Genomic DNA, 15,748 nt, shown 5'->3' with positions numbered 1-15,748 from the left:
GTAAAATTGTTTTGTTGTTACTTGTAGTACACATAATTAATAACTAATTATATAATTGTGTTTCAGCCTAAAATTTTAGGATTGAGTTATACTCCTCTGTAAATATGATACCAGAAAGTATTTCTAGGACAACATGTTGGATGTAAAATCTGTCAGTCATCTCACACAGTTCCATCCGATCATTTTAATCTGCCAAAATACGATCCACTACTACTTCACCATTGCTGAACACTACAAAGTCACACCATTCCACATTCATGATAGCCATTTCCCGGGCAAAGTAAGGATGGTCTCGTGGTAAATGAAGCAAACACTTCCAGAGGAGAGTCACTACTAAGACTGTGATGTATACATAGGTACGAAAATATACAACTCTCAAATGCAAAGGCCCTTCACTGGGAGGAAATTTATGTGGCCACACATTCTTCACCAAGCCATCATAATAAAATGTGTAGGCTTCGAGGACTTGTGAGCTCTGAGTGAATCCATGTCGAACAACTTGTCTTTGCTGTAGATCAGGTAAACAACCAAATTTATTAAACTGAAAGTCGAAAGAACACTCATCTCCTTGCACCAGTATTTGACAGATTGAAATGGTGGTAAGCTTTACAACACTTCCTTTATTTCTTTGGTGATGTAACTAATTGTAACCTCTCCGGATCCCTAACAACTCCTATCTTCCCCATAGTTATGAGACAATCGATGATATTATGTTTGCAAGAGGAGCCTGTTAGCCTCACAGAAACACTCTTAGCCAGTGACTGCAATTCCTTCAGCGTTTTCTTATTAAGTGAGTCTCGAAGCTTTGACAATTCATTTTCACTCAGTTTCTGCGCTTGTATTAATAATAAAATCCCTTCACTGTTAACCTTGCTGTTAACTGCAGTGTCTACCACAGAAGCTAGTGTAGTGCTGACCAGTATCATTCTTGCCTACCAAACATGGCAGAATAGTTTTTTGCCATAACAACCATAAATTTTGGGAAAGGTCTATACTACATGTAGCTGTCTCCTGCTTTATATGCTAAAAAAACTGGGCTGTGCAATTGCATTGTGTATTTATACTTCACACAGAATTACAAGCTATTGCATCACACACACAGTACCTAATTCCTCAACTTGCACAGACACAGTTTCTGGTTTTCTATTTCCATCACTATTTTCTGCATAATTACAATAAAATTCACAGTGATTCACACTAACACGGATAATAATAATTACCTATTGTGAGAATATAGTTTCCTTCCGTATTGCTATCCAGTGGAGGAAGTGGGTAGTCATAATTTTGAAATGAGGTTTCTGTAAATTTAAACAGGTCTTCGTTCTTATTCAAATTTTGTCCACTTGAATTCCTGAAAGATAGTGAAGCAATAGAGCTAAGGTTTTTCTGCCCCTCCCTAGTTCCATCAGCATCAACAGCAATGGTGTACATAATAATTGGCCGAGTGCCAATTATAGATGATATATCCCTCTCACTGTTTAACCGCAGAAATGGATTTTCTGTATAAATAGCGAATAAACACCGTGAGTAAATATATAGCTATATATACCTCTTGTGACATAAACAGCTCTGTGTTCCTTAGAATGTTCTGATAGACACGTCAACTGTAACATATTCATATCTGTTCCTTCACCAGTATCATTAATTTGTATTGTAGAATTATATGTAGTACTGGATAGTTGTGTAATAGTTAGTCCAGCATCATTTTCATGCATCCACTTAGCATTTTCATGACGTCTGACAGTGACACAGTGTAACACAATAGATTTCACCTCATTGGTAAAAGCATTAATAATAGAATTATTGATCACATCAAGTCCAGACTGGCTTTCTATGTTGACATGATCTGAATAAAGAAATAAAAACATCTCTAATGTTGCATGCACTGATGGGATGAATGAAACAACAGTGGACTACAATATCTTAAGTAGAGCAACAAAATTAGTTTAAACTATATCACATACAAAGTTGATTATAACTGTAGTGGCTAGTTAAACTAATGACATCATTGATTTTTAAAGCTGCTTACTTGAAGGTAATTCTTTAATTATTATTATTATTACAAAACTTTTGGCTACTTTAAAACTGTTTGGTCACATGTTTACAAACGAAACATTTATCCAAAATCTTGTGGCTGCTTTTAGTTTCAATGTAAGAGGAAATTATATCGTACAGTATAACTGTTTTTATTGTTCATGCATGCATACATACATACATACACACACAACACACTTACATACATACATTGTCAGTACAGTACACACATGCACACATGATACCATTATACACTAAATCATGGGCACATGAACACACACAAATATAGGCTTTAAAGGTTTAACTAATAAAACCAATTATAGAAATAGAAACACACACAAACATTACACATACAAGTAATGCAGTAAATACCACAATTCATGAGACTGATGTATTACTAGCAACATACATTGCACAAAAACAGTAATGGTTCTGTTGACATCATCTAGTAAATTCTTAGCAATACAAATGTACTGGTCAATATCATCTCTAGAAGCACTAGTGATCACTAAATAAATTGTTACTCTTGTGATATTAGTTATCACTGAAAATTCTTCCTGTCCTTCCACAACAGAAAATCTCTCATCATCATCCAATTCAGCTCCTTGTCTGATCCATTGCAGTGAAGGTGATGGATAACCAGTTGCAGAACATTTAATTGTTATGTTATCATCCTGAGGTACTAAAAATGTGTCTCCATCATTGACAGGATGTTCAATAGAAGGTGCCACTATAAGGTGGATGGCATACATTAATACTGTAAGTGCGTATGGTGTGCATTATGTCACTAACCATTAACTTCAAGGTAACCACTGGTTTGGTCATCAGCAATCAAATTGCTGCCAATAATATTGGTAGCATTACAAGTGTAAGTTCCCACATTAGATGATGTTACATTGTACACTGTTAGTGTGTTCTCAGTAGTAGTTGTGTTTATTGATCTAGACTCTATCCTGTACTTGCTTGTATCTGAAATATTAATCATGATTCCGTTGAGATCCCAAGCAATGTTTGGCACTGGTTCACCAGTAGCTCGACAGGTGAAATTCACACTGTCAGTTTCATTGATAGTGTTATTAGCAATTGTATTAATAATACTTGAAGCAACTAAAAGGTGATACATATATACCATAATGTCAGTAAAAATATGATAAATATATAACTATTTAGCTTTATCATACAGGTCAATATTTCAAATTATAAGTTAAGTACCACAGGGAGAACTTACTTGTCTTAATACACTGTCCATGTAGATTTCATAGTTTGTACATATATCATACAATATGGTAGTACTGTATAGTAGGGATCATGAAAGGTTGGTATTTTTAAGCCAAAAATATCACAGCTTTCCTTTATGACAGTTTGGTAGCATTGGTTAGGTGTAATCAAAGCCAAAAACGTCTTCAGCCCAAGCTTTTATAAAATTCTGCTAACTGACTGGCTGTCTGCTTGAATGATGCCTCCAGCCAACAATTGATAACACTATGGGTTTAATTTCTTCACCATTTGATGTCACTTTGACCCAAAATGTGCCTTTTCATCAACCGCAGCAGCTACAGTGCATATATCATGAACTTACCTTTGTCCTCTTTTGTGTCCCATTTCTTTCTCCAGTACTACATAGGTGTTAATTTGTGGCAATGTTAATGTGTGATGGCTTCAGTACAACTGGCTATCACAAGAAAAGTCCATAATTTCCATAGTACCTGGATTGATTCCAGAGGTGTTTCTCACACTGTTGTTCGCACGTGATGCTGTATAACAGGTAGAACACACTTGGAAACAAAGCAGAACAGCCACTTCACTTTCCAGTAAATCATAGTTGGGGTGTACGTTTACTTGCAAATACTGGATTAATGCAGAGGCAGTTTTCATATATTTCTTCATTGTAATGATGTATACAACAGGTGTAACAAAGCTGAAAATGAAACAGAATGGCCCTTCGTGTTCAGTAATTAATATTCGGTATGCATATTCAATGGCTTAATTTTCTACTGGGTCTGGCACCATTCTTTCCTTTGATGCAGTAAGTGGTGGTTCACCAGTAATGAAATATGTGATTACAAAAAAGAAAACAAACAAGTGTAAAGATGAAATTAAGAATTTTACATTTGAGTATAGAAATAAGTCCTCTATACCTGCAGCTATACAGTGGACCCTACCTCAGTCACATCATAGGGGGAATGTGCGGCAGGTGTAGATGACCTCCCATATTTCATTGCTTATGCTCAAACTAAATTCTTTCTTTTTGTTTAGTAGAATGTTTTGCACTTAAGTGAATGCAGACAGATACTTGTATGAACACAAACATTTTTTGAAACATCTTCAGATAATGATACTACATAATATCAATACTGGTTGAGTTTTTTAAAGCATGATGTAACAATAACACAATAACATTACCACTATACATACATTGGACTGTAAGGTTGACAGTGCTGGTAACAGTGTTTAGTAGATTACTAACTGAACATTCATAACCTCCACTGTCATCTCTATATGATCCTGTTATGGTCAACTCAACAGTGACTCTAGTTACATTCCCTTTATTAGTGGACATTGATGAGTTACTAATTGTTGTCCTATTACTAATTGTTCCATCAACTTTTCCCCATTCCACATGAGGAGGTGGATGACCAGCACCAATACATGTTAGTGTGACATTTGATCCTTCCTGAGTGTCTTGTGTTATCCCCGGTGGTAGTGGCTCAATCATCTCAGCAGCATCTGTAATGATATGACATATTACTACTATCTAAGTTAGTAGTGAATCTATTTACCATTGACTGTCAATACTCCAATACTTGTGTCAGTGGCAATAATATTGGTGGCATTACAAATGTAAGTTCCCACATCAAATGATGTTACATTGTTCACTGTTAGTGTCTCAGTAGTAGTTGTGTTTATTGATCTAGGCTCTATCTTGTACTTGCTTGTATCTGACACATTTATCATCACTCCATTAAAGTACCAACTGATGTTTGGAACTGGTTCACCAATAGCTTCACACAAGAATGATACTGAATTGGTCTCATTTTCCTCCAATTGGTCACTGATGTCAACAGTAATTTCTGCATGAACTAAAGAATGAAAAATATGAAAATATGTTGACTCTTGAATTTAAAGGTTAGATATAACACGTTTCCCTAAAGCTGTCATCCATATGATTTTATACTCATTATGATAACTTACTTGTCTTTGCATACATTGACATGATTATAACTTAATTGATATGAAGCATTCATCAGTAAGGATATATAGTACATGTTTTAGATAAGGTATACATTAGGCTAAGTAACATAAACTGGTTTGTGTAATTGCTCTTTGTCTTGTAAAAAATGTGAAGAATTATAGTTTTGCAGTATGAGTATTAAATGATTGGTATTCTTTACCATCTGACATTGTTATGGCAATGCACTATCAACATTATTATGTTGGATGTGCATCAGACAAATTGTAGATACACTATATTGTTATGAAGCTCTGTTTTTCAAACTACCATGCAATAATAAATAAACAAGTATAAGGACATTTTAAGTTCAACTAGGGATTACAGAAAAAAGTAGGGAGGTCACCTACACCTGCAGATATATTAGTGGACATTTAATCTCTAATTCAGTCTATACCCATGACTAAATTAGGGATCTGATGGTATATCTGTAGGTGTAAGTGACATCCCTTGTTTCTTTGCTTTTTCTATGTTCACTAATCGAACTTAATAATGCTACAAATGAAGAACAGTAGGAGAAGCTCCTCTGCAATTAATCCAGTCACCATGAAATATATGGATGATTTGCATACCTCAACTATCAATTAGCATAGATAGTCTATTCTTCATAGTACTACCTATGCAATTACTGACTCGAAAGTGAAGTGGCCATTATGCTTTACTTTCAGCCCATTACACAACGAAGAACAGTATTAGAAGTGCTTCTGCAAAACTACTTCAAATCAACACCTTGGGCAGTCAGCAAAAAGAAATAGGACACAAAGGAGGACAAAAGTAAGTCCATGATGTGTGCATTGTATGTACTTTGGTATGCCAAGATGCACATCTCGGGACAAAGTGACCTCAAACAGTGAAAAATCAAGCCCATAGCATAGCCTTAGCTGTTATCGAGTTAAACTTGCCCGAAGGCATCAGGCAGGCAGGTAAATAGGCAGGCAGTTAGTCAGTAGAAAATTCCATTGAGTAAAACACATTGGTATGTTACATTGTTTAATGCTAAAGTAGGGATTTTCCCACTGAGCTATGCTGTAAAACCATCATTCATTGCTTGTTTCATCACTTGGATCCCTTTAATTAATAATTTTAATATGCTAATATACTAGTTTGTTAGGCTTTTTTTTGTTATTAGCATACAGCTATACACATGCAACTGTTCTGTTAGGGTGACTGCTGTATTAGAGTTTCGTGAGTCAGCCTTTCACCTACTAGAGGTGTGTGTCACTATTTCATATTTTTATTGTGCTATATAGCTAGATCAATAATAAGAGGGTGTGTCATTTGGGTATGGGTAAATAACTTGCTATGAGGTGTAGTCTCAGTGCTTGATCGTTATTAATCAACCAAGATTGCGTTAATAGGTGTGGTATTGAACTTACGGCAAGTTACAGGTATCTACCAAGCATAAGCGCTTAAATAAGTTTGAGGGTGTCTAACTCAAGGAAAGTGTTGATAGGAAAAATTAATGCCTCAATATGGTTTCATTGCATGAAGAAGAACGAGACCAACTTAATTGAAGATAAAAGGTGAGGAGGGCACACACTTTTGTTGGAACCCCAAAAGGCACATCCCACTGGTGAGTTTGTCATTGTGGCATAAAATGGTGGTCGTGGATTGCTTCATTTGGTCTCCAGCTTTGCGACTGTGGTCAGGCAGGAGGCAGGCAGGCAGGCAGGCAGGCAGGCAGGCAGGCAGGCAGGCAGGCAGGCAGGCAGGCAGGCAGGCAGGCAGGCAGGCAGGCAGGCAGGCAGGCAGGCAGGCAGGCAGGCAGGCAGGCAGGCAGGCAGGCAGGCAGGCAGGCAGGCAGGCAGGCAGGCAGGCAGGCAGGCAGGCAGGCAGGCAGGCAGACAGGCAGGCAAGCAGTGAGACAAAATTTTGAGTTGCAGTGATTTAAAAAAAAATCTATATTTGGCCACCTGTAAGTGTTTTCTTGTTGTTAATGCTAAATTTGATGTTTACTGGATTAATATCATTCCAAAAAGATAATTTTCATCACATAAGATGTTTCTAGGATGGTTTTAATGGTGGCATTTTAGGTGGTGTGCGTTACCTTTTTTGGGGTCCCTGTACTGTTTGATAACTTACATACATTTTTCTACAACTTGTTATGCATCTTAAGTCAAATGAAAAAAAGCATACTCAGCTCGTTTAAAAGTGCAATAACACACTGTAAGGTAACAAGGCCTACTGCTAGACATAGCTGATATCATTTATGAGTCTATAACACTTACACTGGACAACAAGAGAAACATTTGTGATATCAACATTTAATAAATTGGCAGCTGAACATGTGTAGTAGTCAGTGATATCCCTATTGACATCTGTGAGAGTCACATTAGCTGTCACTTCAGTCACATTTCCCATGTTAGTAGACAACACTGAAGTATTTGTTGTAGTCAAGTCAATGCCATTTCTTTTCCAAACAACAACTGGTGGAGGATAACCTGTACTAACACATGATAATGTAGTAGTGTGTCTTTCCTGTGTATAGAATGTCTCCCCTTCTGGTGGTGAGGTGATATTAGGTGAAACTGTGAAGAATAGAACGACACAAATAATAAACACTTAAGAAATATTTACACAAATAATTTACCATAAACTGTCAGTATTCCAGAAGATTGGACATCTCCAATAAAATCACTGCCAATAATATTGGTAGCATTACAAGTGTAAGTTCCCACATTAGATGATGTTACATTGTACACTATTAGTGTGTTCCCAGTAGTAGTTGTGTTTATTGATCTAGACTCTATGCTGTACTTGCTTGTATCTGACACATCCATCACGACTCCATTGAAGTACCAAGTAATGTTTGGGACTGGTTCACCAGTAGCTTGACATGTAAATGTATCCAGATTTGTTTCATTTGTGACAGAGTTGATGACCTCAGCAACAATTTCTGGATGGACTACAAGTACAGCAAAAATACATCTCATTTCATTTTATACTAAAGTTATTCAGCATATCAGTAAAATGATCAAACCATCCAAACAAAAATGTCCTGCATTAGGGCCAGCTGTTGGATAGGCACTTGCCTAATCTTCCATAATTGTATACAAACTTATGCCAGTGTATGTATATCTATAATTATGGGCATTAATTTCTACTTGCACGTTGACATTACAAATTGTGTCAGGAGTGACAAGCCATAAGTACATTCAAAAACACACAGTACTTATAAATACTGCCGTCTCTTTGAAACAAAGGTAATGTATTTACTGTAATACTAAAGACTACAGTAAATATAGAGGGGAAGTTCCTGATAAAGGAAATTGAAAGGAAGTTGAGAGGAAGTCACTCCCAATTATTACTGGTGAAGGGAGTTACTGATTGTGACCAGGGTAGAGGAGATTATAAAGTGGAATTCATGCAAAAGCAGCTAGCCAAGATGTAAAAGTGTGAGGCTTTCAAAAGTGGGTGAAAAAGTTGTGAAATCAAAAGTGACGATCAAGAAATGGCTGCAATGTTGTTATTACCAATCAATTTTAATAATGGCTAGCATTAACATCATTTCAGCCATTTCTTGCTTGCCATCTTTTTGATTTCATAACCTATTCATCTAACTTTGAAAGCCTCACCCTCTTTTACATCTGCTGTTTTACATTCATTGATAACTTACATTGGACTGTAAGGTTGACAGTGCCAGTAACAGTGTTTAGTAGATTACTAAATGAACATTCATAACTTCCACTGTCATCTCTATATGATCCTGTTATTATCAACTCAGTAGTGACTCTAGTTACATTCCCTTTATTAGTGGACATTGATGAGTTACTAATTGTTGCCCTATTACTAATTGTTCCATCAACTTTTCTCCATTCAACATGAGGAGGTGGATGACCAGCACCAATGCATGTTAGTGTGATATTTAATCCTTCCTGAGTGTCTTGTGTTGTCCCTGGTGGTAGTGGCTCAACTATCTCAGCAGCATCTGCAACAACAAGATGTATTATTATTAACTGCTTATTAGAAGAAACTTTTCTTACCATGGATTGTCAATATTCCTACACTTCTATTACTGCCAAGCTCATTAGTAGCAATACAGACATACGTTCCCACATCAAATGATGATGCATTGTAAATTTCCAGTGTTCCCTCAATAGTAGTAATGTTTATCTCTCTAGAATCAATTCTGTACTTGCTTGTGTTTGACACATTTGACATATCATTTATCATAACACCATTATAGAACCAAGTGATGTTTGGGATTGGTTCACCAGTAGCTTGACATGTGAATGATGTTGGATTAGTTTCATTTTCCAGTTGATCATATAATTCCACAACAATTTCTGGCTGGACTAAAGTAGCGGGTAACAAACAAATATGACATTTGGTCATAAAGAAGTCTATTTTAAGTTTGAATAGCATGAGCAAAATCAGTTACAAGAATTGAGTCATATAATTCTGAATATAGATTTTGCTATTCTAGCAATGTTTCTTATAGTATATACTAGCAATGCTTATCGTTGTATTGCTTAATTAGCAACTGACCATGCAATTATGTGAGAATATCTGCAAGAACTAGTTTCGTTGCAGCAACTAGCCTTCTATTATTAGTGAAATTTAAACTTGCATTAAATACCAAGGTTAGTAAGTTACTATCATTAAAGTTGTGCCCAAAGGATAGCTTTCCAAAACTATTACACATTTTAGATTAGGGCTCAAACGAATATTCTATTATTTAAATAATATTCGAATATTCAATGAATATTCAAATAGCATTTTGGGTATTTGAATATTCGTTTCAAAGGAAATATATAACGTCAGTGTGTAAAATTTTTGATCCTAAATAAGTGATCAAATCATGTTGATTCTGAATTGTATTAAAGAGGCATATTGTACAATAGGATTATTGATATCTCATCCATACCAATGCTAAAAAAGAAAATTCGAATTTTCGGCAGTTGCAAATAAAGAACATTCGAATAGTAACAACCACTATTTGTTTGAGCCCTATTTTAGATTTTGTTTTATCACATACCTCTTTATCGCACAACAAGCTATAATTATTACTTACATTCGACAATTAGAGTAATGATTGTGATGTCTGTAGCTAACAGATTAGTAGCTGAACAAGTGTAATCGTCTGTGTAGCCCCTATTGACATCTGTGAGAGTCACATTAGTTGTCACTTCAGTTACATTTCCCATGTTAGTAGACAACACTGAACTATTAGTTGTAGTCAAGTCAATACCATTTCTTTGCCAAACAACAACTGGTGGAGGATAACCTGTACTAACACATGATAGAGTAATAGTTTGTCCTTCCTGTGTATAGAATGTCTCCCCTTCTGGTGGTAGTATGATCTGAGTTGAAACTGTCATGATGAAATTATATAAACACATAATTCCGCAATCAATTTTTGTAATTGGGTTTAAATACAAGTGGAGATTACGACAATAAAATACAGTGCATCACAATTGTGGCAAACGTTTCTTAAATTCTTTTTTATGTGGTAGTAACATAAAATAATAATGCAGTCATTTAACCCTTAAGGGTGCATAAGTCTATATACTGTAGGCTTTTATGTATGGTCCTTGGATGCACATAAGCCTATAATTATATTAGTTTTTCACGTATGGCTGTAAACAAAACGCTGTGCCTTTTGAAGCGTTCATCATATAGCTTTGTAATTTGTGACATTTTAATTGTGATTTAATAAGGATTGAAATGATACTTGCTTTTTTGGTGCCTATACCTTGGTCCCTATGACCAAGGTATAGGGACCAAAACTTGCTGTGAAAATAAATTTCTACAAAGAACGACAAAACTCTGTTACATATACCTTTAGAAAGCAACTACTTACCTGTTGGTCCAAACCACTGCAAACAAGTATTAGTTGAATCACCATTCACTGGCAACTTGGGTCATTATACTGGTCACATGATTAAACCCACAATCAATATTGCAACTAAGGCAAGAATGCATTGTTGTGAAAAGTCTGTCACTTCATCACTTCATAACAAGTAAGCTTCTGCTGTTACAGCGGTTATTTAGCCTTCCCCAAGTAGTCTGATGAACATAAGCTTTCTATGGTTTTAGGCGGATAGAGTTAGGAAAGGCTACCTTACCTCATCATATAGTCTCATTTTGTATAAACACATCCATTGTAAATGTATTTAAGGCTTCTTAGTTGTTTTTTTTTTTTGCTCATATGAGGGTTAATATAATTACATTTATGTGAGGGAAGAGTATTGTGCATCCATCAGTTGACTAAGTGGCCATTTAATTATATACGAAATACTTTACTTAGGGTAGTGACTTGTTGCAAACCTCTAGGAAAACATTTCAGCTTAATTGTGCTTAACCAACACTATACTAGATAAGCACAGGTCAAACTTTAAAAGTGAAATTGTAAACACATGAGATCCACACTATTATGTGCTACTGTAACATTTGCATACCATGAACTGTTAATGTTCCAGAACTTTCATCACTGCCAATAATATTGGTAGCATTACAAGTGTAAGTTCCCACATCATATGATGTTACATTGTACACTGTTACTGTGTTCTCAGTAGTAGTTGTGTTTATTGATCTAGACTCTATCCTGTACTTGCTGGTATCTGACATATTTATCATGACTTCGTTGAGGTCCCAAACAATGTTTGGCACTGGTTCACCAGTAGCTTGACAGATGAAATTCACACTGTCAGTTTCATTGACAGTGTTGTCAGTAATTGTATTAATAATGCTTGAAGCAACTAAAAGGTAATACATATGTATCATAACCAGTCATATTTTCCAAACAAATAGACATAAACATCAGCAAAAGTGATAAATGTATAGCTGTGTATTTGCTAAAATAACTTGGCTTTATCAGATATTTCCACATATAATTAAAATTTTAAGTACCACAAGGAGAACTTACTTCTCTTTATACACTGGCCAAATAGATTTTATTGTTTACACACACTTTGTACATATATCATATATGGTAGTACTGTAGGGATCATAAAAGTTTGGGTTTTTGAGCCAAAAATAATATTTTTCCGTCATGACAATTTAGCAGTATAAGGCCAAAAATGTCTTCAGAACAATCCTAAACTCTTCCAACAAGTTTTAGGAAATTTTTAATGAACTGAATTTGTGCTAACTGACTGACTGCATGCCTGATGGATGTTTCCATCCAAGCATAACTCTACAATGGATCGGGCTACAGGCTTGATATCTTCACCATTTGATGTCACTTTGACAATGTGCCTTTTCACCAACCGCAGCAGCTACAGTGCATACATCATGGACTTACATTTGTCTTCCATTTTTGTATCCCATTTCTTTCTCCACTATCACGTAGGTGTTGATTTGCAGCAATGTTATGTATGATGGCTTCAGTACAGCTGGCTATCATGAGAACTGTCTATAATTTCTATAGTGCCTGGATTGATTGCAGACTGAGGTGTTTCTCATACTGTTGTTTGCATGTGACGCTGTATAACACGTCAAACATACTTGGAAACAAAGTGGAATATCCACATCACTTCATAGTCAGGGTGTGCATTTAGTTGCAATTCCATAGTGACCGGATTGATTGCAGAGGAAATTTTCATACTTTTCTTTAATTGTAATGACATATTATATGACAGAAGGAACAAAGCTGAAAAAAGAGCAGAATGGCCCTTTGCATTCAGTAATTAATTGTTGTGGTGCGCATTTAATTGTTAATAATTTTCTGAGCCATAATTTCCCTTGATGCAGTATGTGGTGGTTCACCAGTAACAAATTATGTGATTACAAAACAGTAACCAAACAAGTGTAAGGATAAAACTAAGAATGTTACATTTGAGTATAAGCAATGAAACAAGGGAGGTCATCTACACCTGCAGCCTATACTAGTGGGAATTTAATCCCTACTTCAGTCATACCATAGGTTGTATATGACTGAAGTGGGAATTAAATGTGTACTATATAGTGGCAGATGTAGGTGACCTCCTTTGTGCTTCAGTGCTTACAATCTCTACACAAAGTTAATGTAAAATTCATATACTGGTTTGATACAATGTGTTTTACATTTAAAGTGAATGCAGACAGATACTTGTATGAACACAAACATTTCTTGAAACATCTTCAGATAATGATACTACACAATCAATACTGGTTGAGTTTTAAGGCATGATGTAACAAGAACACAGTAACATTACCACTATACATACATTGGACTGTAAGGTTGACAGTGCTGGTAACAGTGTTTAGTAGATTACTAACTGAACATTCATAACTTCCGCTATCATCTCTATATGATCCTGTTATGGTCAACTCAACAGTGACTCTAGTTACATTCCCTTCATTAGTGGACATTATTGAGTTACTAATTGTTGTCCTATTACTAATTGTTCCATCAACTTTTCTCCATTCAATTTCAGGAGGTGGATAACCAACACCATTACATGTTAGTGTGATATTTAATCCTTCCTGAGTGTATTCTGCTCTCCCTTCTAATGGTTCAACAAGTTCAGCAGCATCTATAATAACATGACATGATCATAACGACCACACATTAATGGAGAACATTTCTTTACCATTCACTGTCAATACTCCTACACTTCTATCACTACCAAGGCCATTAGTAGCAATACAAACATAAGTTCCCACATCAGATGATGTTGCATTAAAAACTTCCAGTCTACCCTCAATAGCAGTTGTGTTTATTGATCTGGACTCTATCCTGTACTTGCTTGTATCTGACACATTTATCATGACTCCATTAAAGTACCAACTGATGTTTGGAACTGGTTCACCAGTAGCTTGACATGTTAACATAACTGGATAAGTTTCATTTTCTAACTGATCAGTAACTTCCACATATATTTCTGGTTGAACTAAATAGCAAACAAATAGCTACATGATTTATTTGATTTTTGCATAATAATTAAGTGCACATACTATAGAAAATTAATATAGTTGACAGTGGAGGGGGCAAGGGCTAACAGGGATAAATAAAGTTTAAGGGGTCATGGTGATAAAAGAATGATTTATTACCAATGTACAAAGTTTATTTTCTATTGTTCTAAAAGATATTTGTGAGGTTGAGGGTAAAAATTTTATTAGCATTAATACCACTGCAGTCATTTCTTAGCTGCCACCTTTAATTTCACAACCATCCAGCCTTCTAAAAATGCCACATCCTTTTTACAGCTTGGCTGGTTTGCATGGATTTCACTCCGTTTTTGATACTCTAAAGTATACCATAAACTAACTGGCTGGGATTTGTTTTTATTCAATTTCTTCTTATCTACAGATATAATGATGATTATGGTGCATAGTTTATTTGACTATTTGTTAATTATCATACACAGAGAATGTCTTAATTTTACAACTGATTTCACAAACAATAATCACAGACATGGAGATACAGAGATACAAGATGCATAATTTAAAATTTCAGGAAACAAGGCACATAGTCAAAGCTATCTTTTATTCAGCTGTAGGTGCACACCTGGTTTATTATAAAATTTACCAACAGTATGTATTACTTAATGTATTGCTAATACACAGAAACGTACATTGGACTGTAAGGCTGACAGTGCCGGTAACAGTGTTTAGTAGATTACTAACTGAACATTCATAACTTCCACTGTCATCTCTATATGATCCTGTTATGGTCAACTCAACAGTGACTCTAGTTACATTCCCTTTATTAGTGGACATTATTGAGTTACTAATTGTTGTCCTATTACTAATTGTTCCATCAACTTTTCTCCATTCAACATGAGGAGGTGGGTGACCAGTACCAATACATGTTAGTGTGATATTTAATCCTTCCTGAGTGTCTTGTGTTGTCCCTGGTGGTAGTGGCTCAACTATCTCAGCAGCATCTGCAACAACAAGATGTATTATTATTAACTGCTTATTAGAAGAAACTTTTCTTACCATGGATTGTCAATATTCCTACACTTCTATCACTGCCAAGCTCATTAGTAGCAATACAGACATACGTTCCCACATCAAATGATGATGCATTGTAAATTTCCAGTGTTCCCTCAATAGTAGTAATGTTTATCTCTCTAGAATCAATTCTGTACTTGCTTGTGTTTGACACATTTGACATATCATTTATCATAACACCATTATAGTACCAAGTGATGTTTGGAACTGGTTCACCAGTAGCTTGACATGTGAATGATGTTGGATTAGTTTCATTTTCCAGTAGATCATATAATTCCAAAACAATTTCTGGCTGGACTAAAGTAGCATGGATAACAAACAAATATGTAATTTAAGGACATTTTGTCATTTTGTAATAAAGAAGTCTATTTTAAGTTTGAATAGCATGAGCAAAATCAGTTCTAAAAACCTGTAGAATTGAGCCATAATTCTGAACATAGATTTTGCTATTCTATCAATGTTTCTTATAGTATCAATGCTTAACATGTTGGTTGCTGGGGGCCGGGCCACCCCTGGGAATAGTGGCAACTGCCACCATTTATAGAGGATTAAATTACACATATGTGCTCATATATATAATACATTTATTAACCTAGCTATCCA

The 15,748-nt window shown here is 35.5% G+C and overlaps 1 protein-coding gene across 3 annotated transcripts in view; it reads right to left on the bottom strand.

Moving 5' to 3' along the window:
* Positions 1-15,748, bottom strand: part of LOC136262605 (hemicentin-1-like) — a 129,557-nt gene that overhangs the window by 37,213 nt on the left and 76,596 nt on the right. For all 3 annotated transcript variants that reach the window (XR_010704246.1, XM_066056992.1, XM_066056993.1), the window contains 17 exons: positions 15,131-15,442; positions 14,764-15,075; positions 13,780-14,079; positions 13,414-13,722; positions 11,665-11,964; positions 10,278-10,577; positions 9,247-9,558; positions 8,880-9,191; positions 7,854-8,168; positions 7,492-7,791; positions 4,815-5,114; positions 4,450-4,761; positions 2,827-3,141; positions 2,444-2,764; positions 1,550-1,846; positions 1,221-1,499; positions 1,106-1,162 (listed from right to left, as the gene is read on the bottom strand). Coding sequence is in view for 2 of the 3 variants with exons in the window: in XM_066056992.1 (XP_065913064.1) it covers positions 1,106-1,162; positions 1,221-1,499; positions 1,550-1,846; positions 2,444-2,764; positions 2,827-3,141; positions 4,450-4,761; positions 4,815-5,114; positions 7,492-7,791; positions 7,854-8,168; positions 8,880-9,191; positions 9,247-9,558; positions 10,278-10,577; positions 11,665-11,964; positions 13,414-13,722; positions 13,780-14,079; positions 14,764-15,075; positions 15,131-15,442 (4,953 nt within the window). In the remaining variant the exon portion in view is untranslated. The remainder of the gene's footprint in view (positions 1-1,105; positions 1,163-1,220; positions 1,500-1,549; positions 1,847-2,443; positions 2,765-2,826; positions 3,142-4,449; positions 4,762-4,814; positions 5,115-7,491; positions 7,792-7,853; positions 8,169-8,879; positions 9,192-9,246; positions 9,559-10,277; positions 10,578-11,664; positions 11,965-13,413; positions 13,723-13,779; positions 14,080-14,763; positions 15,076-15,130; positions 15,443-15,748) is intronic.

This window comes from Dysidea avara, chromosome 7 (genome assembly GCF_963678975.1).
Source record: "Dysidea avara chromosome 7, odDysAvar1.4, whole genome shotgun sequence".
Taxonomy (NCBI): Eukaryota; Metazoa; Porifera; class Demospongiae; order Dictyoceratida; family Dysideidae; genus Dysidea; species Dysidea avara.
This window is presented reverse-complemented; position numbering and strand designations above follow the sequence as displayed.